Source organism: Adiantum capillus-veneris, chromosome 11, assembly GCF_014529385.1.
Source record: "Adiantum capillus-veneris isolate H3 chromosome 11, ASM1452938v2, whole genome shotgun sequence".
Classification (NCBI taxonomy): Eukaryota; Viridiplantae; Streptophyta; class Polypodiopsida; order Polypodiales; family Pteridaceae; genus Adiantum; species Adiantum capillus-veneris.
This window is the reverse complement of record NC_140941.1, coordinates 161,513,775-161,527,222: the sequence shown is the minus strand read 5'-3', so window position 1 is coordinate 161,527,222 and position 13,448 is coordinate 161,513,775. Positions and strand designations below refer to the sequence as shown.

General features: G+C 46.4%; 1 protein-coding gene across 3 annotated transcripts in view; it reads right to left on the bottom strand.

The window, feature by feature from the left end:
- Positions 1 to 3,296: 3,296 nt before the first annotated feature.
- The window catches only part of LOC147448326 (uncharacterized), a 120,347-nt gene continuing 110,195 nt past the window's right edge, over positions 3,297 to 13,448 (bottom strand). For all 3 annotated transcript variants that reach the window (XM_086524170.1, XM_086524171.1, XM_086524172.1), the window contains exons 14-15: positions 4,169 to 4,537; positions 3,297 to 4,078 (exon numbers count right to left, since the gene is read on the bottom strand). In XM_086524170.1, the coding sequence (XP_086380296.1) occupies positions 3,701 to 4,078; positions 4,169 to 4,537 (747 nt within the window). In that variant the 3' untranslated portion in view covers positions 3,297 to 3,700. The remainder of the gene's footprint in view (positions 4,079 to 4,168; positions 4,538 to 13,448) is intronic.

Sequence of the window (13,448 nt, the reverse complement as noted above, 5' to 3'; positions counted from 1 at the left end):
CTCTCTCCATTAAGTAAACTACTCATTCATCTACTTAGCTACGTCATATTTCCTAACCGCAAAATGCTAAATGGTTGAGGTTACTTGTGTCATTGTCTCAATTCTTGATCACTCTAGATGCACATGCATCATCTATAATAGGGATTTTCTCATATTTTTAAATTGGGATTACACCCATAGATACAAGTAAGTTGAACCCGTTGTTGAGATGTTAATAAGGTATCCACACTTACTTATTCAAGATGCACATGATGACTTGTCTATATATTAAACAACGATGAGCCACCAAAAAACGACTAGGAGCGCTCTCTCTCTCTCTCTCTCTCTCTCTCTCTCTCTCTCTCTCTCTCTCTCTCTATATATATATATATATATATATATATATATATATATATATATATATATATATATATATATATATACATACATATATATATATACATACAAATATATATATATATATATATACACATACATATATATATATATATATATATATATATATATGTATGTATATATATATATATATATTTGTATGTATATATATATATGTATGTATATATATATATATACATACATATATGTATATATATATATGTATATATATATATATATATATATATATATATATATATATATATATATATTGTACCTCTGACAACCAAAATATGTAACGATGTTTTACTTATACTAGCTTTGATAAAAAAAATTGACTAGGCAAAGTTAGGTAGTGCATTACTCATCAGAGTGTGTGACTCCCTTCGAACGAGAGAGAGAGAGAGAGAGAGAGAGAGAGAGAGAGAGAGAGAGAGAGAGAGAGAGAGAGAGGAACGCGTGGAAGATGGTGAGTTCTTTGGCGTCGTTTATATAGCGAGAAGAGAGATAGTGAGCACATTTACATGATAAACTATGCATAGCTCAATCTGCAACTTAGCATGTCCCATCCCAATCTTGAACACTAACTTCCTTACACAAACTGCATGAGCTGTTGGTTACCTTCTAATGATCGGCCAACGAGGGGCCTTGCAAACTTTGCAAATTGCCAAAGGTGTACTTGTGCAGCGTAAGTAAAAATCGCTTATTTACCCCTCTACAAATAGATATGTGGTGAGTCTACACGATCAAGGGGAGATACCCAAAATAAAGCCTTCTTTTCTGGTTTGTCTTTGCTGGAGTTTCCCACATCTCTTCCTCACAGCGACCTACCTATGACCCCAAACCTTCCAACCTTGAGGAATGTAATAACTAAAAAAAAGGAAAGAAACCACTAGATCCCCCTTGCATTAACATAACAAACATTCGATAACTAGTCAAGATAGCAAATAAATATGAACTTATTTTTTGAATTTATGCTCAATTCCACCAAGCTTTTATATCATCGATACATGTCCCCATGCACAACGTCACGACCAAAGGAGGGAGGAGGTAAGGAGCTTGAGCTCATCACCATCTGTATAGCGCTTGAAAGTGCACTTAGAAACACCCTTATGTATCATATGGTGAGGCTAACACCTCAAAGCTTGGCTATTTATTGGTGGTCTACCGATCCCCACCAACACCAAGCACTGCAACCATGGGTGCCTTCACCCCTAAACCCGAGTTATACTTGGCTTCCACTATCCAATGGGCTACTCTTGGGGCTAGTTGAACTCTTACTACTACTAGAGGTGGTCCAAGGGCACCTTTACAGGGTATGTAACACTTTACATGTTCAAATTCTAATCGATGACAGTGAACAAAAGAATAATCAAACATCTTAAAAGATAGAAAGGTCTCGTCCTCTGCTTTTCTAATGTGGTTCTTTACAATGAACTTTCAAACTACTTGGGTGATTCATATTTATTAGTCAAGATTTTAGAAGCTTGGAAGGGTGGTGCACTTAAATGACTTCTCTAGTAAATTCCTTTGGCTTAAAAAGATATCAAGAAAAGATGGTTAAATTCTATAATAATGCTAATAAAATGCACACTAAACTATTATGCTCAAATTGGATGAGTGTGAGATACTGAAGTAGGAAGAAACAAAACAAAACACAATAACATTCACGACTAAGCACTCCAATGAGCAACACACGATCTTCACAAAAGACATGGTAGCCAAGAGCATTTAAGGTTTGAGAATTTATGTTATTTTTGCCATTAAATTGTGTTATATTAATAGAAGGAAAAGCTTTTTGCATGTTTTGAAAGAATACCAAGACTTTTTACATTGGGTATTTCATCAACCAAAAAATCTTTGTATCACTTGTGCATAATGTTGGAAGCTTCCAAGTAGAGTGGCATCTTGCTAGCAACCTCAAGACTCTCAAGTGTATGTACAATGTTGCAAAAGGGGCCAACTCTAAATCACCTTGCTTCTATTACATGAATAATTTGAGTTCAAAGTGGCACTCTCTCTCAAGAGCTAAGGAGGCTCCTTAAGTTCGAGTCATTCTCGATATTCCGTTTTCAGACGATGTGTGTATTACATGCATTATGTCGAGTTGTTGAGAAGCTTGTATATTTTTGCACCGAGTAATCCATAGAAATAAGGAGCAAGTCAAAGAAAGCAACCAAAAAATAGAGACTATACTTTCAAAACCTGGGCTTCATTGGGGTAAAGACAATTGCTTGTCAAAGCGATCATCAACATCACATGAAGCTCCCATAAAGCGTTCGGGGCATGAAAGCTAGCAAGTTCTACCATCTCATGGAGCTAGGCAAAATATTTTTAAAAACATGAAGTTTCTCAATCAAATATGAATAGTGGAAGGAGTACCAGGATCATGATGCTATTAAAGAGCTTGCTTTTAAAATAGAAAAGCTAACATCGCAAAGTAAAAGTGCAAATATCTCAAGATAAGTTGACAAAAAAGCATGGATAGAAAATGACACTAAGAAATTAAAGCTAGCTCTTTAAGCTTTCGAAAAGGTCAACAAGCTGCATACTACATTATTTTATCTATCATTCTTCTTATGAACTCGAAAAAACATAATACATTATTTTATCTATCATTCTTCTTATGAACTTGTTTTTTAAATGTTTTTTTAACTTATCTCGCAAAACCTGTACAAAAGGATGAAATTGCCTGCAGAGTACTGTCTATAGTGAAAACGGAGTCTAAAACAAAACTGAATCACAATTTTGAAAACACTAAGCTCTATGAGCTGCTCTGAATATATATCGTCCTGCATACGCAATGCAACAGAAGCACCACCATTTCCTTAAAAGCTGGGACCAAACCAGTTACTTGAAAGGCAGCAAGAGAGACTAAACTGAACAGCTTTGGGGCAGAATGAGAGTGGGGAAGCCACAAAAGAATGAAGCTGTGGAAATGCTCAATAGCATCCCATTCCCTGGAGGATAAACCAAGGAGACATATTTCAGAGATTTGAGATAGCTTACATACTGGCCAATGATCCTTTAAGCATTGATATGTCAAGATTTTGAGAACCCAGTTCAAAGAACTCTTTTGTTTCCATCACTGTATTCTACAAACACATTAGGAATTCTTACAAATCGTCATTGATCCCGATAATGCAAGCCATGAAACAGAAGCTTTATCCTGTTCCTGTGCCGGCACCTTTTACACATACTCGGAATCATCAATGAATGCAAAATCTGCATTGTATAACACAGAAGGATCACCGGCTTCGACAATGTTTATCTACAAAGCGCTCTTTCATAACTGCTTTAAGCCTGGAGTATCGTGAAAAATGAATTACTTGGACAAAACTTTTGAAAATATATTCTTCAAGCGAACTCTGCCCTGAATAAACAGGGCAGAGCCAATGAGGGGCCATGTGGTGACAATTGCTATGTAAGCAAGGAGCCAAAGAGAGTGCCGGTTTTGCCTGGCAACCACCTTCATGGAAGGAACTTCAAACTTCTTGCTCACATGGGCAAAATTCGAATTGTTTTTGTAAAAAGATGCCAAAGATTCCCTCTCTCTGTTCACTGTCTGATGTCTTTCGATGGGTTCTTGTGTAGGTGAGCCTGTCCATACCTCCTTACTCTCCGTGGTTACTTCCCTGGGTAATGGAGCAGAATTGTGAGACCCTTTTCCCACTTTAAGCTCAACTTGCTTGAGGAGCTGAACCTGCATATATAATACATGCACCACAGGAATATTTCAGCATCACAGCTCCATTTCTACATTAACAAGAAAGATTTGATAAAACAAATAAACCTGTTCTAAAAGTTGCACCAATGTTGATTCCAAGGTAAGAAGCTGCGAATGATTTTGCACCAACAGTTTGAGTGTTGATGGGTAAGAATCTGCAGTGTTTTCTGAGAAAACTGATGACGAGGCTTGTGAATATGTTTTGGTAGGGGCAAGTCCAAGTCCTGAAATTCCATCAGTAAATTCTGAGAGATCTCTAGACGTTTTTGCATGATCCATCTCCCCACCCTCCGCAGAAAGTTGCACAAGATTATCAGAATTCTGCTTCGGCATTCCCTCCACAGCAACCACACCACTTTGGGGAATGTTCAAATATGGAGATTTGTCTGCCAAATTCTCCAGTAAGGGGGACCTGCCAGAGCTGATAACTGGTGCCTATAGCAAATGATTGTTAGGAATTTAAAAGCACAAAACATGTTGCCGATGATACAAGAACAAAAGCAATTGGATGACAAGCATACTCAATAAAAGCAGAAAGCTTAAACACGCGGTTGCAGAACTATTCATCAACCAGATGGATGCAAACAAACATTCGTCATGGAGCCTTGCTGTGTAGCAAAGTGTTGACCACCATGTTTGAGCACTGCCTTTCAAAAATGAAGCTAATTTTCTAACTTTGGAAGCCTCTGTAAAGTTGCCTCCTGAGAAAGCAGTGTCGAGCTTCTGAATAAAGAACAAGGCCTTATGCGTATCCCTATGGCCCGAAAAGTCTCACACTTGAAGAAACGCTCGCTGCTGCTGACCGGTTCCCCTGCACACTAGCTCCCCCCCCCCCCCCCCCCCCCCCGGCTCGCTGCGCCAGCCCCCGTGTGCCCATCAGCTTCCTATCGCCAGCGCTGCCCCGGCCTCCTTTCCCTCGCACCCTCGCTGCCCCTGCCCGCCAGCACGCCCCCACTCCTACTCGCGTCATCCCCCCCCCAAGCCTCCCACCCACGTCCCCATTCCCCGGCTCCCGCTCCTTGAGAGCAGGGTTTTCGTCTCTCAACCTCACCTCGTCAGTCTGGTCTCGACTTCGCTTCATCTTCGCTTGCCTTCACAACAGCAGACACGATGGAGGGCTCTGCTCCACCTCAGAGGGACTCGAAGGAAGCCACCTCGCCCGACCCCGCGGAACCCACCATCCGACTTCCTCTTTCGGCGGCAGAGCAAGCAAGCTTAGAGGCAGAGGTGGCGCGCCTTCAGGCCAGCCGCCACCTTATCTACAAGATCATTGGCACCCGACCTAGCAGAGGGAAGGTGCGTGATCTCCTCTAGACCCGCCTTTTAGGCTTTAGCGGGGGTGGATAAGATCATCGACGTTCAGCTTCTCGTGCGTGGCTACTATCAGATAGAGTTTAAGACTTCCGAGATGGCATCCGAGGTCATTGCGATGAGCCCCTTAGCCATCCAAGCAGCTAGAGCTCATTTTCGATAGTGACACCATGGCTTTGATCCGGCTACCGACGCTCTTGTCGAGGAGGCAAACCTACCCATCTCACTATGCTTCCCAAGCCTGAGGAGAGAGTACCTCCCGTTCCTTTCCATGATTGGTTCAGAGATTGGGACTTCTTGGAGACACCTCGCACGGCATCTTCTGTCGTTGTCAAGGCAGCTGGCATACCTACAATATGCGTACTGGTTCGAAACACCCACACCCTCCCGAAGGTCGTTTTACCACCTCGGGTGAGTGGTGGTTGGCTCCGTCAGAATGTGGAGTATTCGGGCCTACCAAATAAGTCCTTCATTTGTCGATAGATGGGCCGAGCCTGTCCACGGAGGCGGCCCCGACCCGAGGCACAGACCCAGACTAGAGACACAGGGTGCTCAGGTAGGTTCTTCCTCCGAGCCTGGTGCCCAGGAAGAGGAGGGTTGGCAGCAGGTCCATGGTCGACGTCACCGGGGACCACCACGTCAGTTCAGCCCCCTTGGTGGTCGTCCTACACCAGGCCAGCAGCAGTGGGTTCCCCCAAGGAACCGTTTTGACCACTTACACGGATACCCCCTCCACCTTAGCTTCGCCACCGACCCCCTCCCCCCTCTCCTCTCCTCCACCTCCCCCCGTTACCTCCCCCTCCCCTCCCATTCCACCCACTAGCCCTCTCTCCCACTCCTGCCTCACAGCCGAGTCAAGGGACAGGACCTTCATCGTCTGCTAGGACTCGGGAGGTCTCTTGGCAGCGCTATTGCCACGAGCCGCCTGGCAAGACAAGAGCAGACTTTCCTACGGACCCCCTTTTGGTGTAGACGTCACCTTTTGCCGCAATCCCTCGAGGAATGACGAGTTTCGCCATTTGTCGCCAATGGGACTTCTTCCCTTAAGACTTCACAGGATTCCTCGGCGACTCTTCTCCAAACTTTTGAGGCGGCTTGCTTTAGAGTCCATGTGTTGTTTCTAGCAAATAAGGGACAGAGGCCCTAGACACAGCGGTTGGTTTCTCTTCCCTCTGTGTGGCAGGGACCAGACCGAGTAGACTCTAGACTCAGTGATGGACTGGCTTCAGGCTCATGCTCTCAAGTTCTCTCATCACACGGGAGACTTGGGGGTGACAGATTTAATACGGACTCTATGGCCATTGGCCAAGTTCTCTGTGACACCTCCGGACACAGCAGGATGTAGGCACATTGTGGTACACTTTTTTGCTGACACGCAAAGTCCACCATGCTATGTATATGTACATGAGGACTCCTAGACAGAGGATGTAGCCCGACGGACGGCACGCTCTTCTTGGGCCTGGGTTGGACAGACTGTACAGTCACGACTACCTCGGGGTCACTCGGATGCAGATTACTCCCCATCCAAGTTGGCCTCGAAGATAGCGAGGTTGGTTGTTGTTGCAACATCGGTTCTCTCACTGACTCCATGAGGTCATCTCATGGAATGTGGAGGGATTAGGTGGACCCCAGTTTCGGCGTCAGCGGGGTCGCTTGCGTCAGGAGCTTCAGCTATGCCTTGTGGGTTGCATGATTGATATTCTTATGATTCATGAGCACCATCTTTGTGAGAGCCGCATTAGACGATGTGGTCAGTTTTGTGTGGTCGTTATGAGACATTTTGGTAAGCTACATTTGAGCCTAGAGGCATTAAGTGAGGGGTATGTATGACTATTGCGGATTCATGGCAGCAGGCCATTGTGGGCAGCGGTATTATTGTGTCAGGCAGGGCCCAGTTGATTACTATGCAGGTTCAGGGTTGCCTAATGAGCTTCCTAAACGTCTATGCCCCCAATGTGGCAAATGTACGAGCTGAGTTTTGGTCACATATTGTAGAGTCCTTGCCGCATGTAGAGTAGTGGTGTGTAGGGGGAGACTTCAACATGTTGAAGGATCCCTCAGTAAAGATTAGAGGTAGCCATGCTACTGTGCACGGGCCTGAGTTGGCAGCTTGGGAGCATCTAAGTATGACCTTGAGGGTTTCTGATGTTTGGCAACATGCTTTATGCAGTCCCCCAGACAGCTTGTCTTTCTCTCGCTATGACTGCAGAGTAGGAGGAGTGAATCTATCTTGGATAGATCGCTTCAACGCCAGTGAACACATCTGTGACAAGGGTGGATCTATTTGCATTCTAGCAGGGACTACATTTTCTGAACATGCGCCAGTGATTCGCATCGTGACCGACAGAGACAGGGGAGTGGGAGTACGATGCGGCGCATCCCTGAGAAGGTCTTGCTGGATCCAAAGCTTAGAGAGCGGGTGGTGGCACTTTTAACAGACAGTTTGGACACTCAGGACACCCCTGTTGGTAGAGTGGCCTCTAGACTCGCTGAGCTTAGTCGCTTCTTCCTCTAGGAGTTTGCAGCTTGATTGGCTGCAACGGATGCAAGAGCACCACCCAGACAGTCCTTGATTGGAGGAGCAGATGCAGCACGCTCGACAATAGTTGACTAGTATTGAGGAGCGACGTCATGATTTTGCCTTCCATCGACAAACATCTCAATAGACCCAGGTGGGTGACAGAGTTACTCGGGAGTTCTTTGAGACATTGGGGCCCCGCCATGTGCACACCATTGTCATGCAGTTGAGGAGACCTGACGGGTCAGTTGCTTCAGAGCCCCAGGGTATGCGTGCATTTGCTATTGACTCTTACCGTGATTTGTTGTTAGCTGAACCTCAGTCAAAGCGTCAGGATGCATGCACAGAGCGGGTTTGGGCGCAAATGCCTTGCCTTGTTACTGAGGAGATGCGTCAGAGACTAGAGCTTCCTCTCCAGCTAGAGGAGCTCCATGAGGCCCTCAGAGCACTCCCCCGAGGGCTGTCACGATGCATGCAGAGAGCGGGTTTGGGTGCAGATGCCTTGCCTTGTTACTGAGGAGATGCGTCAGAGACTAGAGCTTCCTCTCCAGCTAGAGGAGCTCCATGGGGCCCTCAGAGCACTCCCCCGAGGTGGCTGTCCACGGGAGGATGGTTTGACTCCAGCTTCTTCTTGGAGTACTGGGACTTGCTTGGTTCAGATCTTTGAAGCACCTATCAATACATCTTGCACACTGGACAGATGCCTGACAGCATCAGCGAGGGCTTGATCTACCTTATTCCCAAGGAGGGAGGCTGGCATTGGCGACTCATCACCATTCTCAACTCAGCTTACAAAATTTTAGCAACGGCTCTGAGATTGAGGATCCAATCGCTACTTGAGAGCATTATACATGGGACCCAGACACGTTTTGTCAAGGAGCATAGTATCTTGACAATATTTTCACCTTTTGGGAGGCGTCTTCCCTCGCGCGTCTCCAAGGAGAGGATCTTGTGATACTCCTCGATTTTGAGAAAGCTTACCACAGAGTTAATTGGGATTTCTTGAAGGGAATTTTACGTAGAATGGGGTTCTCAGATGCTTGGATCAAAGGTGTGTCAACTCTCTACAAGTGTGCACACAATCAAGTGCTCTTGGCAAGGGAAAGAGGGGAATGCTTCATGCCCACGCGTTCGGTTAGACAGGGTTGCCCTCTTGCCCCCTTCCTCTTTCTTTTCTATGCTGAGGCGATGAGCAGATTTTTTTGACTTCACAGGAGGTTGGCTTGCGTGGTTTAGAGCTCCCTATTAGGGGAGACGAGCTACTTGACGTTGAGATGACTGATGACTCAACCATGTACTTGGAAGGCCAGGAGGCCAATCTGCACAGGTGTAAGCAGGCTCTTGAGGTGTTTTGTTGTGCATCAGGAGCACTGATCAACTGGAGAAAGGTAGTGGCTTTCTGGGCTGGCATGCTCCTATGCCCGATTGGTCACCGGGTGAGGGCTTCAGGTGGATTCCCCCAAGGACTCCAATATGCTATCTGGGTTGTCAGGTTGGCTTGGATAGGAGTTGGCAGGCAGAGTGTAGTGGCGAACCAGATGCTATTGGCTACTATGTGGTACAACACCTCGTGCTAGATATTCTCGAGCTCCTGTATCAGCCAGCTAGAGAGGCTGATCAGGAACTTTCTATGGTCAGGGCACAACACCCAGCTAGCCCGGGCCAAAGTGGCCTAGCAGGCCATCACCTTACCATGTTCTCAGGAAGGGTTGGGGATCATTGGCCCAGCACAGCAAAGCAGAACCCTCCTAGGGAAGTTTGTGGTCAGAGGACTTCTTCCAAGCGACAAGCCTTGGAAGGAGTTCTTGCTTCACCGACTTCAAGCTTGAGTCCCTCATGCGGGCGGCCCTTGGAGCCTGTCCATCACGTGGATTTTTACAGAGATGCACAGAGTTGGTCTGAACACGAGGTTGGAGGACCGATTTGATGCGAGCCTGCTAAGGTCTTGGGAGCAACTGAGGAGTGGCCTGGAGCAGCATCGGCCCACTTGCACGGAGGAGCGCTTGAGGCAGCCTCTTGTTTCGAACCCCATGGTTAGCACTCAGAGAGGCCACCTGGTTGATTGTAGGCATCATGTTTCTTGGGGTCCCATGGTAGAGGGTCCAACCCGCACTCTTGGTGACTGGCTTCAGTTTTCAGGCTTGTCCGAGGAGGCTCAAAGCATACAACTCATAGTTACCCGGAACACGGAACGGGAACGGCGACGGGATCCTCGCGGAACGGGGGAACGGCTAGGGGTCTGGAACGGGAACGGCGCGGAACGGGAGGTATAAGAAACACCCAAATAGTGCATTTTTTAGCTCCTTGTGTTTAAATACAAGGAGTATTAGAGTGCTTTGACTCTAATACTCACAAAAAACTCGTTTTGAAGACCATTCAACCTTGCTATGACTAGATGATGAATGAGAGAGAGAGAGAGAGAGAGAGAGAGAGAGAGAGAGGGAGAGATTTGAGAGAGTGGGAGGGAGAGGAAGAGAGCTTGAAGGCTTGAAGCCTTGAGCCTTGAGAGAGTGAGTCTTGAGAGGGAGAGATCTTGAGAGTGTGAGAGGGAGAGAGAGCTTGAGCCTTGAGGATTAGCTTGTGGAGAGAAAGGGGGAGGGGGGTGCATTTTATGAGTCCTTGAGGCCTTGCACACTTCAAAAAGAAGCCCAAACATTTACTTCAACTTTTTCAATTTTTTGCCAAATTTGTTTGTAGCCGTTGGCCTTTCCAGGGGCATTCCGGAACGTTCCGGGGCGTTCTGGAACGTTCCGGAACGGCCGTTCCGGTTTGCACTGGCCACCCGGAACACCGGAACGGGGGCTAGGGGGCGTTCCCCGGTAACTCTGATACAACTACGAGGCATGAGGGGGGGTGTAGAGCATGTGTCAGGATATTACAAAGGCCCTACCAGCTCATTGGCTCACCCCTCTAGAGGCAGCAGCTCTCAGATGGATGGGGGGGTTCATGCGACTGGAGGTCCTCATTGCAGTTCGAGCTTGCTCGGAATCAGTACCCCACATGTTCTTTGAGGTTCAAGGAGAAGGTCGCCTTCACAGAGTCTTGGTAGAGGCTCCACAGGTTGCAGAGTGTTGCTTTCAGAGGATACGAGTTATGGGCATCTGTGGGAGGACCTATGTCATAGATACTGACCCAGCGGATCTTGAGACAGGCCACTAGCAGCTTTGGGCTTGGGAGAGCTGCCCTCTGGCACAAGTACAGTGGGACCCGTGAGAGTGGTCCTGGCGGGATCCTTTCTATTCGCCGATCACCATGGGCCCCCCTTTTTCTAGTACACAGTTTGCCTAGGGCGTCACATACTGACAACACGGGGAGAAGCTCGTCCTACTGCAGCACTTCATTGGCAGGAGGAGGGTCTCACAGACTACGGTTGAATTCTTGTCAGATTTTTGGGTGGGACTGCAAGCAGCCAAGGAGAGTTACTATGTTCCAGTGGCTAGTTGCACACACAGCTACAACAATTGGGAGTTGGCTAGTACACAGTGGCTTCTCAGCAGCTTGTGGCCATCCTTTGGAGAGTCTGCGTCAATCTGCGGGACTGGCCCATGGCACAGCAAGTTTGGCTTCAGGTTCTTCGGCTGATGCCATCTCTTCCACAGCTCGACAGTACACTTGGGGTGTTGCAGCCTGGTCCACTCTCACGGGCCCTGCGCTCCATTTTGAGTTGGCTTCCACAAGCAAGATGATAGTGATCCAAGGTGGTTGACCTACACTCCAGCTTGCCACAGAGCTTACCTCCCAAGAGTGGTGCAGTGAGAGAGGGGTGTGTTGGGAACTCGTCTGTGGCCAGACACTCTCGTTCATCTGGCAGGTCCGTTGCTTCCGCATCTTCGAGGCTCGCCCTGTCCCACCGGCAAAGATTGTTCATGACCTTTGGCTGGAGCTGATTCACACTCTCAGGGTCAATTTCAGAGACTTTAGGGCAATTCCGACCGCATGTGGGAGCACAGAGAGCCTTTCCTACGACTCTGGCGCCCAGGGCCTTTCTTCACCATGGTCCAGGGTGTGCCTAGATGGCACCACCGGCCACCAATGTGGATTTTTCCTCCTCCCATCTTGTGATTTAGCCCACATTGTACATACTTTGTTTACTCACTGGGAGAGTTTTCTAATGTTTTTGATGTAGCCCTCTTCAGGAGAAGTGGTTTGTAGCCCTATGGGCAGTTTTATTAACTAATGGCAGGATCTTTTTCTCCAAAAAAAAAAAAAGTCTCACACTTTACCCTTTGACCGTTATCTTTGGATTCTTTCTTACCCTTTCTCCGCTCCAAATCATCATACTTCAGTTCTCGAATCAAGTAATCTGCTATTTACCAAAAGTTGTTCCAAATGTGTATCAAAATCATCTGATGGTGGAGCATCTATGTCTGAACGACATGATTTCTTGTGATGCTTAATTGACTTGCTTTTTCGGTGCTTTCATTTTTTGGACTTCCACCTTTCTTCCTCACTAGAACTGGACGTAGGAGGAGGAGGAGGATAAGAACTAGAGTCATCCTCAACATGAATGCATCGGCGGTATTTCCTTTTTGACCCCTTCTCTGTTAAATCCTCCCGATTATGACCAAGATAGCCTAGAAAAGACTCAGACCTCCGTCCCTTGCGAGAGTATTTCATAATTTCATTGATCTTGCGCTCTACGGCTAGATCAATTTTCTCCAATGTCCAAAGAAGACTTTGTATTAGATTTCAGCTTTGCTTTCAGTTTCATTGCCAATTTGAGAGGAGGGTTGGCAACCTTCTCGCACCTATTGTAAAATAATGAGATCAGTTGATCCTTCAAATATTATGCATATTGAGGATCCTTTGAATATTGCTTAGCACTAGCGCTAACTTGCACTTTCCGCTGAAGATTTGCAAGTTGTTGATCCTCTATCGAGGATTCTTCAAGTTGATCATCCAATTTCTTGTCAACCGAACCTGCCATTGTTAAAATCTCCCATTGGACTCTTCATCCCGCAAGACTGTAGATTGGATGCCTACTCATTCTTGGTCAAATTCTCTGTCGGAATCCATGCCACGTGCTGCAAAGTCGGACCGGATCCTCTGTAAAATAGAATCAATCGAAGCTCTAATACCACTATCACCAGCTTGGCACTGACAAGGCGATACTTCCACAGCAGACACACAAACAAAACTAGAACTTTAACAAATTTCAGCTTTGATTTCAATTTCATTGCCAATTTGAGATAAGGGTTGGCAACCTTCGGGCACCTCTCGTAAGATTGATCCTTCATAAATTTTACATATTGAGGATCCTTTGAATATTTCATGAGTCGCTTAGCACAGATGCTAACTTGCGCTTTCTGCCACGATCTGCAAGTTGTGGATCCTCGATCGAGGATTCTTTAAGTTGATCATCCAATTCCTCGTCAACTAAATCTGCCGTTGTTAGAATCTCCCTTGCAAGACTAAAGATTGGATGTCTTCTCATTCCTGGTCAAATTTTCTGTCAGAATCCATGCCATGTACTACAAAGTCAGACCGGATCCTCCGTAGAAAAAAATCGACTGAAGC